Genomic DNA, 14,486 nt, shown 5'->3' with positions numbered 1-14,486 from the left:
TGTGACTACTAGATGCTGTTGTTAAGAAAAACCTTTCCCTCACAATCAGATTTCCTGAAACAAGGTATGTGGGTGGTAGGAGAGACTCTTCAATATTCAGTGAGGTGGCCAGGCCTCCCTAGAGCCATCTGTATGTCTTCCTAACCGCCGCGCCCCCCCCCCCGCCCCGTCCAGTCCCCCCTCCATACAAATAAAGGAGGGTTGTTTGGAACTCAGGAGACAGGAGACAGGAGACAGAGGGGGAATCCAGGGGTTGTTTCCCAGACCCGAGACTCCCCTAGAAAACTGAGTCAAAATCTGTGTTAAGAACCACCATAGGGCCACCTAGGTGGCGCAGTGGATAAAGCACCAGCCCTGGATTCAGGAGTACCTGAGTTCAAACCCGGCCTCAAACACTTGACACTTACTAGCTGTGTGACCCTGGGCAAGTCATGTAACCCCCATTGCCCTGCAAAAAAAAAAAAAAAAAAAGAACCACTATAGTATTATTGGGGAGAACTATCTACTAGATTCCAAGGGGAGGCAGGGAATTGTCCCTACCTCAATCTAATCTTTCCCCACCCAACTGAAATCTCAAGCCTACCTGCAGCTCTGGGTGGAAAGTTCTCCAAGGGTGTGGTCCCCATGTGGTGTGTACAACATGTTCTCCCAAACATTAGGTCCTCTGTACCAATTCTCCAGCAGAGGTAGGGACAAATAGGCCAGAAAAACTTGTTGGTTCAGCTCCTCCCTACCCCACTCCAAACAGAGAAATTCCCTGAGGGAGCTTCAGGGATAAACAACTTGGGTGCCCCAAGGGATCAGGAGTACTAGGTATAAAGATGGGGAGCGATGCCAAGGCTTAGGGGAGAGGACACCAGAATCTGTAGACAATAAAACACAGGATTCTTTGGAAAATAGACATTTATTTCAACAGGGCTAGTCATGAGTCAGAAGTGGTACTGGGGAGTGGCACTGTTGCCAGGTTTCAGGGAATCAGACCCTAGAGAAAGGACCATCACATCCCACATAGAATCTATATTGAGGATTGTGTAACAACTCCACTTCAGGTCCAGACTTCAGTCTCCCTGCTGGAAAAACCCTGTTGGGGAAGAGAACTGGGTAGAAGAATGGAAGTAGGGGATAACCATGAGGGGAGGTGAAGGAATTGGAGTGAGATAATTCTGTGAAACAGGGAAAGGTCCATTACAGCTCAAACATTCTACATTTCCATGACCATGGGAAACAATTGGGAGAAAACTGAGATGAGAGAGAAAGAGAAGTCTCGAGAAAGGTCATTAACTAAACTACATGATTCATAACATTTCAACATGGGAAAAACTTTAGAAATGACCTAGTCCTACCCTCTCACTTTTTTTTTTTTAGGTGAGGCAATTGGGGTTAAGTGACTTGCCCAGGGTCACACAGCTAGTACGTGTCAAGGGTCTGAGGTCAGATTTGAACTCAGGTACTCCTGAATCCAGGGCCGGTGCTCTATCCATTGAGCCACCTAGCTGTCCCCTGCCCTCTCACTTTTACAGAGGAAACCGAGATCCTGAGAGGCCAAGGTCACACGGGTGATAAGTAAGAGAAAGCCAGGACTTCTAACTCCCAATTCAGTACTATTTCCACAACACCAGAATATAGGGAGACACTCTAGAGGGACCAGGGAGAGTAAGGAGTTAAGCATATAGTTAAGTGGGAAGATGTGAGGGTGGGATGTGGGGCGGAGCAAACTGTTGAGTTTCAGTGTAGAAGCCAGAAGCCAAGGCCAGCAAAAGAGGTGAGGAGGCTGAGGCTCAGGGCTGGAGAAGGGCGGGGTGCAAAGCTATTGCAGGAGTCTCTGAAGCAGCAAGTGGTATTGTAGGTTAATTCATTGGTCCTGTTGATGCCCTCTATACAGGGTTCCTCAGGCGTACCGCACCGATATTTGGAGTAAAGCCACATCCTACCTGGGGGGAAAAGGACACAGAGGATCAGCCTGAAGAGACCCTCATACTGCCCCCACCTTCCTTACCCTCTCTAACTCAGTCTCAAGGTTGTGCCTTTCACTCTTTTTTTTTCCTTTTTTTTTTTTTTTAAAGTGAGGCAATTGGGGTTAAGTGACCCGCCCAGGGTCACACAGCTAGTAAGTGTTGAGTGTCTGAGGCTGGACCTGAACTCAGGTACTCCTGACTCCAGGGCCAGTGCTCCATCCACTGCGCCACCTAGCTGCCCCCCTGCCTTTCACTCTTCATCTCTGCTTTTTCCTCTGCTCTCCCACCTGCTCTTCTTTCTTGTTCCCATCTAGTTCTCTTTAAAGTTACTTACCTCTCAGTCTGGTATCAGCATTAGTCTCAGCCTTTCCCTTCCCTTTTACCATTTACTATTCAATTCTACCTCCACGCCCTTTCCCCTTAAAGCGGGTCCTTTTTACCTAGGTAGACATCTGTGGACAAACACTGATGTCCTTTTTCCAGGAGACAGGATTTTCGATCCACACAGCCAACCACAGGGAACTTGTTGCAGGAATGACATCGAACGTCAGCTGGGAAGATAGTAAGAAAGGTTCTGGTTGGGTAAACCAAACTCAGGTTCCTGAGTGGAATGGGAAGCTAAAAGGGAGGCAAATCATCACTTGGGGATCTCTACTATAAACTCCACCTGCTGCCTGTCCCAGTGAAGATAAAGCTTAAAAAAGATATTAGAAAAAGACTCTCCACAGGTGTGGGGTGTGGCTGTTGGATTTGAAAAGATCCTCACCTCATTCTTGTTAGCATCAGTCTCTTCTCCTCCACCCCTGCCTAGTGGCTGAGTCACAAAAGAGGCAATACTGCCAAAGAAAACATTGACTAAGGGAGGGAGAGACAGAATGAAAACTTTTCATCAGAAAGAACGGGACTGGAAGAAAAAACCTGGAAAATGAAAGAGGTGGAGGGAGCAAGAGGGGAAGAGACCATGGAGAAGACAGGAGGATGGGACTGGACAAGAGTCAATATGATTAGAAAATGGAAAGATGGAAATTGGAATAAGGAGAGGGAAGGTGATAAGGAAGAATTGAAATGTAGGATACCATAAAAGAAAACTAGAAGGAATTGGGAAAGACTATTATGGAGAGTAAGAGTTGTAGAAAGGACTCAGAAATTTGGTCTGCGGGATGATTGTCCTCTGGGAACAGTCAAAGGAACTATATCCTGGAGTTGCTAAGAGCAAAGGGGAGAGCAGGCAGCTTCAAATTCCTCATCCTGAACTACCCTATAATCTGAAGAAGACAATTGGTTGGAGAGAAAGGATCACCTAAACAGTCCCACAGAGCATTCCAGAAATGAAAGAGAGTGAATTCAGAAATCTCTGCCCGAGTTCTCATCCTTAGCTAATTCAAGGCTTATGATGGTAAATGACCTCATTGACACTGGGTAGTTGGGACTCTAATCCTTGGAGAGTCTGAGACCTGGATCCCAAACTGAGTAGGGAATACTTGAAATGGAAGCCTATCCACTCCCCCACCCCACAAAAAAAATACCCTGCCCATAGAATGATTCAAGTATCCCTTCCATAGTAACTATAATGATTTCTCCCAAAGGAGTCGTAGGGACTCTTCTGGAGTTGACTCAGAAGCTAAGAGCCATCTCACAGGTCCCTTTAGCTCCAATGTGAAGAAGTAGTTGCCCCAAATCTAGGCTTTGGAAAAGGTTCAGGGGTGGGTCCTAAGGGGAGCATAGGCAATAAGAGCAAGGACTAGGAGAACTATATATCTTGACCCCTAAAAAAAGTGGATCCTAGTTCAGGAAAAGGGGGAGAAAGGAGAGCAGAAAAGAGAATGCTAAATACCTGAGAACTAGCACAAAGAGGGCACGGTGTTTGGGGAACTGGAGAACTTGGTCCTTGAGCAATGAGAACTGGGGGAGGGAGGGAAAAGAATACCAGGGAACTAAACTAAGATATCCAAATCTCTGAGGTTGGCCAGGAGAGCAAGGGACTTTGGGACTTGGATCTCTTGAACCCTAAGAAGAGTGCTGGGGAGAGGGAATGGAAATCAGGAGCCTAAGAAGCTCAATACCTAGATCCCTAAGCAGGAGCTAAGGATTGAGAGCAGAAGCCAATAGGACACCTGGGTCCTCTATAGGAACTCACCTGAAACCCAGCAGACCAGTACTGAGAGGCTGAGGAGCAAGAAGGCATTCATGGTAGGGTTGTTGGAGATGACAGCAGATCAAGGTTTCCAAGGATGCAGCTCTTGGAAGGGAGGGAGATATTTGGGATTTATAGCCATAAAGGCCCCTCCCCTTCTGACCCAGGCAGCACCTCCTTTCTCAGTTTCATCTGATTAGGGACAGAGACTATAGGGTGGTGAAAGGAAAGTTAAAGACTGAGGGAATGAGGAAGCCCCTCTCCCACCAAAAAAGATTCTTGGGAAACTTTATTGGACAAAAACTATCTATAGTTCAGGATAGCCGCCCCCCCCCCCCAATCCTTTTACTTTCCGGAGAGAAACAAATAGAGAGGGGACTTTGACATCACCAAAACCCATTGTGATGTCATAGTTCCTGAGGCAGTGTAGGCTTTGGAACAACACCCAACAGGGTGCGGCTAACAGGTGGAGGATTGAATACCGCCCAGCCCCAAACCCAGCTCCCTTGAGAGAGGAATGCCAAGCCCCCTAGCTCCTGGTGGTCCTCTCCAGTCCTGGTGTGACTGTCTGCCCTAATGGTCCCCACGTGGGAAGCTCTAGGGTCTGAAGGGAGAGTGGGAAAGGCAGCAGTGAGGGCTAAGCCTGAGGGAATGATAGAACGTTAGGCCACCAAAACTCCCTTTGGGACTTAGTGTCCAGGGGATTTAATCCCCGCCTAGTCTCCTTATCTGTGCCCCCAAGCCAGCAACTGCCCCCTCTTTCTAGCCAACTTCCCTCCGGTCTCCCTTGCTGACTCAGCTCCCCCGTTTCTGTCCCCACCAGATGCCTGACCATGGTCCCAGCTCTGGGACTTTTGCTGCTGCTCTCAGGGACTGGAGGGAACTTGGGGGGTGAGCGGGGGTGGGGTAGGAGATGGGGGACTCGGGGAGGAAAAAGGACTGGAGCGGGTAGGGTCGTCTCCTGAATCCCAGGAACAATCCAAGAATGGGTGCGGGGGAGAGGAAGGGGTGTCTGACCCCTCAAGGAAAGCGAGGCTTCGGGGAGAAAGGTTAGTGGTAGAAGGTGTGACTCAGAATCCCACCCTCACCCCAACTCTCCACAGTTCTTTTGGAGGGACGCCCAGGAGATCGGGTGAATATCTCTTGCACTGGGGTCTCTCAGGCGACCCGCTGGGCTTGGGCTCCCAGCTTCCCTGCATGTGTGGGCTTGCTTCGGGGCCGCCGCCCTGTCTTCTGGGCCTCCACCCCAGGAAATCCCACCCCAGCCTCCTCCTCGCCCTTTGTCGGCCGCCTGCGTACTGTGGACCCCAATGGCATTCAACAGCTGGAGCTGCTCCTGGCTCGAGGAGACTCCGGTACTTTCTTTTGTACCGGAATTGGAGGTCGCCAGGACAATGAGAGCCGTACCTTACTCAAAGTGCTTGGGGACTTGGCTGCGTGCCGAACCCCCAGTCCCACCTCGGGTGAGTAGGGGAAAGCATGGCCGCATAATGGTTTGTCGGGAGAATGATCTGATCCTCCCCGGGGGGGAGGGGGGAAGCTATTTAGGTTTTGTTTGGGGTTTTTATCCCCTGCACTGGGCATAGGACAGGCACAGAATTGGTCGAATGAATGGGTGGAGATGGGTATTGGTTGGGAATTAAGGAAGGGTTCCTTGCAAGGGGAACTCTAAACCCCCCCCTTTTTGACTCTGCTCCCCGCTTTAGGATCCTCGTATCCTCTGCTCCTGTACTCTCTGTTGGGCGTCGGGTTGGCTTTAGGGCTGGCGGGGCTGGGGATGGCTTGGAGACTTCGTCAGTAAGTGCCAGGAACTACAGGGTGGGGAACGCAAAGAAGGGGAAGGGGTTGGATCTAAGGTGAAGAGCTCAAAACTGAGGAGTGGGGCTACCCCGAGTGAGAGTGGAACTGATTTCTGAGGAGACTGGAGGGGGCGGTGGTTGTGCAGAAAAGGGGAGGGATCAAAATTTGAGAAGGGTTTGAGCTATGTCCCAGAGGTTAAAGTTTGGCTGGGGATGAAGGGAACGGCGGTAGGGCGAGCTCTGACCAACCAATCAATAGACACTTATTAAGTACCTATTGTATGCTAGACTGGGAAAAGACTGTGGGTTGTAGGAAGTGACTGGTTGAAAAGCAGGAGCCTGCTCTGCGATTTTGTGCGGGGGAAATTTAAGGAGATAGCTGAGGCTTGTGTTGGCTAGAGATAAGAGAGTAAAAGGTTGATCAGAGCCCTAAATTTCCCTCCCCCATCCCTTTCTAGGCTACCCTCTTCCGGGCCAGTCAGAACCACCCCAAGATACGGTGAGAATAGCTCCTCTTCCCACCTCCATTCTATGACTTGGCATATACCCTCTCCCCATCCCTCAGCTCTGCCCCCGTCCCCCCCCACAAAAACTCCACCCGTGAACACCGAGATCCAGAGTCGATCGAAAGAGGAGACCGGGAAAAAAGGGGACTCGGACGTAGAAAGGGTGAGGACTAGAGGGAGGCGTGAACTGGGGACTGGGAGAGAGTGGGTTAATGGGAGTGTGCATGAAAAGGGCCCATCGTCTGGGTTCCCAAGGGGAGGGTGTAGTCCGGGACTAGATGGTGGATCCCTGTTCTGAATTCTATCCTCCTTTCCCATTTTTCCAGAGTCTTCTTTACGCTGATCTGGATCACATTCCCGTCAGAAACCCTAGATGGTTGCGCACCACCGTCCCCAAGGATGCTGCCACTATTTATGCGGTCGTGGTTTGAGAAGACCTCATCCCAACACACAAAGTGGTACTCTCGACTTTCCCTCCCACCTGGCACTTTCTCACTCCCAAAGAGTCATCAGAAGCTAATTGTGCCTTGGACACTCCCTGCTCCCTACAGCTCTCAAAAGATAGACCTGAATTCTAAACTCCACCCTTTCCCAAAATTATAGGCCCACCCAGGGCCACTCCAGCCCCTCCCCACATTGTGCCGCTCTTGGTGCTGGACAGGAGGAGACCAGTTTCTACTAGCCCAGCACCCAATTCCATCTCCCCAAATCAGACACTAACACACAGTGAAGCCTAAAAGGTTAGTTCCATTTTATTCTCAGGGAGATGATGTTTCCCCTTTCGTTTCCCCACGCTGTCCCACCCCAAACCCTGGCTCCTACCCCATACCTAGCTGCTTCTACGCATCATCCTACGGGTAAGCTAATCCGTTTTCTATTCTTCCTACTTTCCTGCTCCCACATTTGGGGATCTTTTAGCTGTGGGGGCGGGTGCTGAGAACCAGGCAAAGGGAGCTGAGCCCGGCCCCAGCCTTTTCTAGCTCGGAGCAGGATACAGGTACGAGAGTCACATCAGGCAGTTTCTGCAGCACCTAGGAGAAAGGGGTGGGGTTAGTGATCAGCCCCGCCCATCTCTCGATTCCCCTCCAGCCCAAAGCTCTCTCCCCGCCCTGCCTAGGAAGTCCAGAAATCCTGCTTCTCTAACTCCGAGGCTTTGTGACTTATCCCCTTCCTCACCTCCAAGAAAGGTTCCCTTCCTTTTGCGCTTCTGAAAAAATGCCACCTTCTCACCTCCTGGCTGTTGGGCAAGTCTCCACCTCCGCGGTGCAGCAAGAAAGGGGAAGCCCCAGGGAGCCCGGGACGCAGAAACAAGCAGTCTGCCGCGGCATCATCTGGGAGAGTCAGGGAGGCGTAGGGGTGATCGGTCAGCGCTGCCATAGCCTAGAGGGCAGAATGAAAAAGAAAGGATTTTGAATCTGGTTCCCAAATTACCGGGCTTTTCGGTTTCTAAAACGTCCACGGAACAAATGATCGGGGGTTAAACTAGGCTCAAGCATTTTCAGCAATTTCATATTCCTCCCCGTCACACATATGCCCATCCCGGTACCCAAGGCCTTTTACTCATCCAATAGGCTCCTCCCCCAATCATCAAGTCCCGCCCACCTGTTGCACCCTGTCCCTCCTCACCCTCACAGCCTTCTGGGCAGCTTCGCTGCTGCCAGCGACAACAGTTCGTGGCCCCCCCATCCCACAGAGCCCCCGCAAATGGGAGGGGCCTGAGACAGGCACGGTGGAGACTGCAAAGTCCTAGGGAGATGGATACGGGTGGAGATATGTGTTGGAAAGGCGAGATGATAAACAGAAACCTCCCGAAATCCTAGAGAGCAGCACCTGTTCCCCTAGGTCTTGCCCACTGCTCCTCCTCCCAACTCCTCCTCTTCTCTCGTCCCGCCTCTTCTCGAGACTCAGTCCTTCCACTCCTGAAATCATCTACCACACCCAGCTCTCCAGTTTGGGGGCCCCTGGCCCACAACCCCCTGAGACCTTTTCTTAGGAACTAATCAGTTCCTCTCCTCACCCGGAACGTGTCGGCAACAATTTCAGCTCCTCGGTGGTTGGTCCACTTAGAGAGGCCTACAAAAAACTCACGGCCTGGAAGAAAGAATTCAGAAAAGAAATCTGTCTTCCAGCCCCTTCTCATAGAATCTTTCCCTAGAACCGTGCTCTCCAGGGCACCCAAGCATATTGTCCTTCCTCTCCCCATCCCTCCCTCCCCCAGGCCCCACCTGTGAACAGCACATCTGTCCCATCCAGTGTGGCATTCTCATCTTTGATCTCCACAATCCGAAGCCCCAGGTCCTGTAGGGCTCTTCTGACACCATCGACCTGGGAGCAAGGGAAGAGAACCTGAGTTTTAAGATACTAGTGTCCTGCTACACCAGCCTTGCTTTCTTAAAAACTCTGGACCTCGACTTCTCTTTCCCCTCTTCCCGTCCACTTCCCTCTCCTGCACTCACTTCTGGCCGCCTGGCAGGACTCCAGGGTCGAGTGATGAGGGCTGTATCCCCGTGCACCACAGCTGTATCTCCTAGCAGGGGTCCAAGTGGCAGTTGCTCCTCAGGGGGCAATTCCAATAGCTGAAGTCCCAGGCGCTGCCTCAGTTTCCCTCCCAGCACCCCGTGCTCTCGCTGTGCCTTCGCCAGGTCCAGAGGTGGAAGACCAACTGCCACTCCTTCCCCTTCTTTGCCCAGACTTTCTGGGACCCCCCGGATAAGAGCATGGGAACAGCGGCCCAGCCCCTCCCCCGGGGTCCCCATGCCCGCTACACACTCTTGTCTCGTTGTCTTTATTCGTTTTTCTTTCACTTTACCTGCCAGAAGGGAAAGACAAGCAGTTGAAACAGATAGGGAAGGGTAGGTAGGGGTTTAAGGATTCCTGGGTCTCTAGCCACCCCCTCCTGTTTTTCCATCTGTCATCTTAATTCCACTTTGAATCTGACAGCCTGTACTGGAGAGAAAACTGGGACCTTCCCCCCCACCCCAAACCACCACCACCTGTTGTCTTTTCACCCTGAACCACCACTCCGCCCCCCCCCCCCCGTCTCCCCCCTTCTATCCCTCTTCATTAGCCTCTCCCCGCCTGGTCACCGCTAGGATGCGCTCACTCCCTAAAAATGAGACGGACCCATCCCCTTAACCCTCCGTTATTTGTAGATGATGGGGACTCCGCGGTCAGATGCTTGGGACTCTGAGGGAAGTAAGAGCTATGCGAGGGGGAAGGAGAGAGGAAAGACAGATGAGTTGGATGCCTGGATCCTTAAGGGAAGCGAGGACTAGAGGAAGGAAAGGAGAGATTGGAGACTATGGAGTTAATCATCTACCCCAAGGGCCAGTCTTGTAGCTCTTAGTGGACCCAGTATAAATCAGATCGAGTCCCACGAGACTGGGAGAGGTCCGGAGTGAAACTAGAAGGGGCGGAGAAAGTGGGGGAGGGGGGAGGGAGGACATAGTTTTAGACAATGATACTTAGCACTGCCCTGGATCGCGCCCCCCAATAAATTTTCTCTATGGAATCCTACCTTCCCAGTCCTGGGAATTCAGGCGGTCGGCCTCCCCACCCAGTTTACTTTAATGTCCCAGGCGTTAGACTCCTCTATTGCTCATTCCCCTCAGGACCCCAGACGTCCTCACCCCGCCCCAGGACCACCGCTTTCCTCAAGAACCCAAGCAGTCCGCACTTGCCCCCCGCCACCCGGCCCCTGTCCGCTATATCGTCAGGTCACTCACCGCTGGCTGCCTCACCCCGCCCCTTCCCCTTTCCGACCAGGGTTCGGGGGTCCCCTCCCCCCCCGGGTACAGGGAGTGGGGGGGAGGGGAATTCGAGTCTGTAGGCCTTGGGAGGGGCTGGGGCCCAGGGTTGGGATGAGGGTCCCTGGACAAGCGGACAGTCTCAGAGGGAGCTGAGGGGTGGGGGCGCGGCGGACTGGCGGCTTCGGGGCATTGTCTGATCGGGTACGGGCTGGACTCCGGGAGGCCACGCCCCTGCCGCCCCTCTAGACCACACCCACTCTTCTGGGGCTTCCTTCGCTCCAGCCCATAGCCACACCCCTTCCCTTCCTGGATTTCTCCTTTTGCGCCCCCCCCCCCCATTCTTGAAAATTTGGGACAAATCATTCCCCGTCCCAGGCTTCCTCAAGCTTCTACTTTGTCGACCACGCGACTGCAAACATTGCAGGAACAAGAGGAGAAATAAATTGTTTCCCTCCCCTCCCCAAAGTTTGGCCCTCCCGGCTTTCACATCAAAATACCCTTCTGGAACTTGAGAGTTCTGCTTCCCGGTTCTCACAAATAACACCTAGTCTAATTCCTGCAATCTTCACTCAGATCCCTCAATACCTCAAATGCATCTGTCTTACCAGACCCAGGCTCCCAGGCTTCCAGCCTCCCAACACCAAGTACAAAAACATCACTGTATTTTAATGGTTTTATTATTGAAATATTTTCATCCTATCCCCTTAAAAAAAAAAACAACCTCATTTTCCTCCCCATCCTGCCTCCCAACAACCTTCCCTGCCCTTCTGTATTTTATTTCAAAATTCTGGATCAGTGGCCATCTTGAAATGTGTTCATTGGGTTGCCTTATGAAGCCATTTGGTAAAGAAGGGGAAGGGAGGAAAGAAGCTCTGTCCATGGCTACTGTAGGGCTTTGGCTACGAGCTCATAGGCTAGCTCTATCTCCTCAGCATCTGGACAGGTAGAGGCAAATTCCTCTCTGGCATAAGCATTGCGCAGATATCTTTGCACCCCTCGAAACTCTTCTGGGATAGAAAATCCCCTATATTTCTTACATACAACCTGATGGGGAAAGAGAGGAGAGACACAAACATACCATTAGCTGGTGCTCAGTATCAATGATGGTGGCCATGGAAGAGGTCCATTGATAGCCTGTCGATATCTCTAACTGACTCTAAAACCATCAACATTTCTTATAGCATAAATCCCAAGCTCTTTGGCCTGAAATGTGAAGTGTCTATAACCTGACCCCAACCTCCATCTCAAGTTCTCTACTACCCCTTGTCCAAACCCACCACCCATATCAAAGTAGTCTACTCACTATCCTGACTCTGACTCTTTATTCTTGCTCCCTAATTTAGAATGCCTTCCCATCTTTTCCCCCCTCTATTCTACCTACCCAAATCCTACTCTTCATTTTCAAGGCTTCAGGAAAAGACTCCACTATGAAATCTTTGTCAGCCCAGTTAAAAGTTCATGTATTCTCTAAACTTCTCCAGGGCTAAGTAATACTAATTTTTTGGGGGGGCGGGGCAATGGGGGTTAAGTGACTTGCCCTGGGTCACACAGCTAGTAAGTATCAAGTGTCTGAGGTTGGATTTGAACTCAGATACTCCGGAATCCAGGCACAGTGCTTTATCCACTGCGCCCCCTAGCTGCCCCTGAAATAATACTAATTTACTACTTGTAAATTGTCTTATGTTGTTAGCTCTTTGTGTGAATGTTCTATCTCCTTAACTGGACTGCAAGCTCTTTAATGGAAAAAAAAATCTCCCCCTCTTCTCCTCAGTGTTTCATACAACATTTGTTGTCGATTGAAGTTGAGTTTCTCTTCTAAGGAGGCCACCAATACATTTGAAGATTATGACAAAAAGGAAAAAGTCATTCATCTTCCACCAGGGGGAGTAGATTGATAATGCAATGGGAAGAATGGAGGTTAGACCCAGAGAGAATTCCTCTCCAGAAGAGATATCCTCCATCTATTTGACAGAAGGGTAGTCCACAGGATGACCTCAGTAGTGATCATAATATTGATGACTGTTGGATAGGCAGACTTAAAGCAAGAGTCCTTAACCTTTTTTATGTCATGGACCCTTTTAGTTAGGCTGGATCCCTTCTCAAAAATGTTTTTAAATGCATAAAGGAAAACACAAAAGATTACAAAGGAAAACAATTAGACTAAAGTAGTATCAAAATATATAAAGGTTTGCGAAGCACTTTATGTTATCTCATTTAATCCTCACAATACTGTATTATACCTATTTTATAGATGGGGAAAAAACAACAGACTTGAGAAAAGAAGTTGAAACTTGCCCAGGGTCACACTACTAAAAAGTGTCATAGATACTAAGAACCTCTGGGCTGAAGTCTAGGGAGCCAACTCAATTGAGCAGAACCTAGACATGAACATCTAGGGACACTGGGTAGTATTTCCCATTATCAGCTACCTTGGAAAGTCACCACTGAGGAGTAACCATGATTGGATGGTGGTCCTTATGAAGACGGTTGTGGTGACAGTTCCCAAAGGAAAGTTACCTTAGCTACTTCCTCCTTACCCTGCTGACCTACCTGTACGATGTGAAGCTTGGGCAGTAGGTTGCAATCGGCCAATGTAAGCTCATCACCATCCAGAAACTTTCTGTGGGAGACACCCTCATCTTCTGCACTTGTCTCATCAATCTCCTCAGGAAGTGGTGATGTCAGATAGTTGTCCAGAACCTTCAGGGCTTTCAACAGCCCCTTCTCCAAGTCTATTGAAAAATTAGGACCAAAATGGTGGGGACAGTCTCACAGAAATGATCAGTACAGAAAAGAATGTAGGCTCGAAGAAAAAATGAATTGCTAATCAAGAGAGACCTGAAAGTAGTTCTGAGAATGAAGCAGTCAATTAATGGTCCAAATGTCTTCTTATGGAATGAACCACTAGACATTGGGTGGAACTAATAGAAGAAGAAAGCCTGGGAAAACATTGCTGGAGATTCAAAGGGTCCAACTAATGAAAATGGAGGGAGATGCAGGGACTGGCATGAAAGAGGATTTTATAATGCAAGGTTAAGGATAAAATATTAGTCAGTAACTGCTTCCCTCACTTAAAAACTATTAGCATTATTTTCCTTCTTCTATCCTCTGTTTCCTAGACTTTGTTTGACCCTGGCATCTAGACCCTCCCAGTCCCTGACTTTGCCCACCCAGTTCCCACATTCCAACAGGACCCAAGCCTCTGGACCATAAATAACTTACTGGCATTGAGTGCTGGGTTTGAATTCTTGATGTAGGCAGAAAATTTGGCGAAGACATCTAGGCCAGCTGTGTTAGATTCTGGGTTCTTTGCTGCCAACTTGGGATACCTGAGATTAGGTGGAAGATAGGGCAGTAAAAAGATGTCCTAAGTAATACCTGACAACCTGGGGGCTGCCCCCATCCCAGACTTTTTAGATTCTTACTACATTCTTCCTCATTCCCCTAATCCTTCTGTTCTTTCTTTTATGTATTTATTTATTTTAATTTTAGTGAGGCAATTGGGGTTAAGTGACTTGCCCAGGGTCACACAGCTAGTGTTAAGTGTCTGAGGCCGGATTTGAACTCAGGTACTCCTGACTCCAGGGCCAGTGCTCTATCCACTGCGCCACCTAGCTGCCCCCTTTCTGTTCTTTCTTAACCCACATCCCTCATACATACCTAGGAGGACTAAGCACCTCCTCCAGAAACTCTTCAATCTTGTTAGTGTCTGTGTATACTTCATTGCCATACAGTAAAAATGGGAGCTGACCTCCAGGACACAACTTCTGTACTGTCTCAGTTCTCCTGCAGTAGGAAGCCAGTCATCAGGGGAATGGGGAGGTGGCTTGGGATTTCAGAAAGTCAGAGACTTAGCATGGGGAAGGAGCTAGAAATAAGAACAAGAAGGAGTGGGGAAATCAAGTCTGGGAATGAGAAAAAGCTTTGTAGTAGGAAGTAGCCTCCAGGAGAGAAATTCAACATAACAAAGTGGGGTAGAGGTGGGACTGAGGTATAGAGAAGGAGGAATAGAGTAGAGCTAGAGAAAAAGTAAGAGTGAGGAAAGAAAGGGTAGGAGTGGGTAGGAGCAAGCTCTCACCTCTTGGTGTCTACAGTGGTGACATTGAAGGTGACACCCTTAAGCCAGAGTACCATGAAAAGTCTTTGAGAGAAGGGGCAGTTCCCAATCTTGGCACCATCACTGCCGGCCTGAAATGTACCCCCACAAAAGTCAGAAAGGGCTTCTTTAGAAGAGTTTGGAGAAGGCGCAGGCAACACAAGGTGTGTATGAGGGACACTCTTTAATATTACTCTTAATAAATATTAATGCTGGAAAAGTCTGTTTTCGGCATGTAGGAATTCTA

At 49.7% G+C, this 14,486-nt stretch overlaps 4 protein-coding genes across 5 annotated transcripts in view; 1 reads left to right on the top strand and 3 right to left on the bottom strand.

The window, feature by feature from the left end:
- Positions 1 to 893: 893 nt before the first annotated feature.
- On the bottom strand, positions 894 to 4,186 carry LY6G6C (lymphocyte antigen 6 family member G6C). Its single transcript, XM_043963600.1, has 3 exons — positions 4,093 to 4,186; positions 2,396 to 2,506; positions 894 to 1,931 (listed from the first exon to the last, which is right to left on the bottom strand). The coding sequence occupies exons 1-3, from the start codon at positions 4,142 to 4,144 to the stop codon at positions 1,726 to 1,728; spliced, it is 369 nt and encodes a 122-aa protein (XP_043819535.1). The 5' UTR covers positions 4,145 to 4,186; the 3' UTR covers positions 894 to 1,725.
- A 736-nt stretch (positions 4,187 to 4,922) lies between these two features.
- MPIG6B (megakaryocyte and platelet inhibitory receptor G6b) lies at positions 4,923 to 6,825 on the top strand. Its single transcript, XM_043964101.1, has 5 exons — positions 4,923 to 4,980; positions 5,193 to 5,552; positions 5,796 to 5,886; positions 6,347 to 6,557; positions 6,721 to 6,825. Exons 1-5 carry the CDS (start codon positions 4,923 to 4,925, stop codon positions 6,823 to 6,825), a joined length of 825 nt encoding a protein of 274 aa, XP_043820036.1.
- A 320-nt stretch (positions 6,826 to 7,145) lies between these two features.
- DDAH2 (dimethylarginine dimethylaminohydrolase 2) lies at positions 7,146 to 10,370 on the bottom strand. 2 transcript variants are annotated; one of them, XM_043964099.1, is made up of 8 exons: positions 10,120 to 10,370; positions 9,714 to 9,797; positions 8,851 to 9,203; positions 8,620 to 8,719; positions 8,412 to 8,485; positions 8,021 to 8,140; positions 7,625 to 7,774; positions 7,146 to 7,425 (listed from the first exon to the last, which is right to left on the bottom strand). In XM_043964099.1, the coding sequence occupies exons 3-8, from the start codon at positions 9,148 to 9,150 to the stop codon at positions 7,309 to 7,311; spliced, it is 861 nt and encodes a 286-aa protein (XP_043820034.1). In that variant the 5' UTR covers positions 9,151 to 9,203; positions 9,714 to 9,797; positions 10,120 to 10,370; the 3' UTR covers positions 7,146 to 7,308. The 2 variants fall into 2 exon arrangements, with proteins under 2 accessions (XP_043820034.1, XP_043820033.1); XM_043964098.1 differs by lacking the exon at positions 9,714 to 9,797.
- Positions 10,371 to 10,788: 418 nt separating this feature from the next.
- The window catches only part of CLIC1 (chloride intracellular channel 1), a 6,689-nt gene continuing 2,991 nt past the window's right edge, over positions 10,789 to 14,486 (bottom strand). Inside the window, exons 2-6 of the mRNA XM_043964102.1 lie at positions 14,222 to 14,331; positions 13,804 to 13,929; positions 13,366 to 13,472; positions 12,694 to 12,875; positions 10,789 to 11,187 (exon numbers count right to left, since the gene is read on the bottom strand). Coding sequence (XP_043820037.1) covers positions 11,026 to 11,187; positions 12,694 to 12,875; positions 13,366 to 13,472; positions 13,804 to 13,929; positions 14,222 to 14,331 — 687 coding nt within the window. The 3' untranslated portion in view covers positions 10,789 to 11,025. The remainder of the gene's footprint in view (positions 11,188 to 12,693; positions 12,876 to 13,365; positions 13,473 to 13,803; positions 13,930 to 14,221; positions 14,332 to 14,486) is intronic.

The sequence above is a fragment of the Dromiciops gliroides genome, chromosome 4 (genome assembly GCF_019393635.1).
Source record: "Dromiciops gliroides isolate mDroGli1 chromosome 4, mDroGli1.pri, whole genome shotgun sequence".
NCBI lineage: Eukaryota > Metazoa > Chordata > Mammalia > Microbiotheria > Microbiotheriidae > Dromiciops > Dromiciops gliroides.
The sequence above is the reverse complement of the archived record's forward strand: the minus strand, read 5'-3'. Positions and strand labels throughout refer to the sequence as shown.

Bases quoted from the DNA above. Each gene is read 5' to 3' on its own strand.
- LY6G6C (XM_043963600.1), bottom strand. From the start codon at position 4,144: ATGAATGCCTTCTTGCTCCTCAGCCTCTCAGTACTGGTCTGCTGGGTT. The intron at 2,507-4,092 runs GTGAGTTCCTAT...CTATCTTCCCAG, and splicing joins ACTGGTCTGCTGGGTTTCAG to CTGACGTTCGATGTCATTCC. The intron at 1,932-2,395 runs GTAAAAAGGACC...TTTTCCCCCCAG, and splicing joins GTCCACAGATGTCTACCTAG to GTAGGATGTGGCTTTACTCC.
- MPIG6B (XM_043964101.1), top strand. From the start codon at position 4,923: ATGGTCCCAGCTCTGGGACTTTTGCTGCTGCTCTCAGGGACTGGAGGG. The intron at 4,981-5,192 runs GTGAGCGGGGGT...AACTCTCCACAG, and splicing joins GACTGGAGGGAACTTGGGGG to TTCTTTTGGAGGGACGCCCA. The intron at 5,553-5,795 runs GTGAGTAGGGGA...TCCCCGCTTTAG, and splicing joins AACCCCCAGTCCCACCTCGG to GATCCTCGTATCCTCTGCTC.
- DDAH2 (XM_043964099.1), bottom strand. From the start codon at position 9,150: ATGGGGACCCCGGGGGAGGGGCTGGGCCGCTGTTCCCATGCTCTTATC. The intron at 8,141-8,411 runs GTGAGGAGAGGA...CCATCTCCCTAG, and splicing joins TTGTTGCCGACACGTTCCGG to GACTTTGCAGTCTCCACCGT. The intron at 7,775-8,020 runs GTGAGGAGGGAC...TCTGCCCTCTAG, and splicing joins CTGCCCAGAAGGCTGTGAGG to GCTATGGCAGCGCTGACCGA.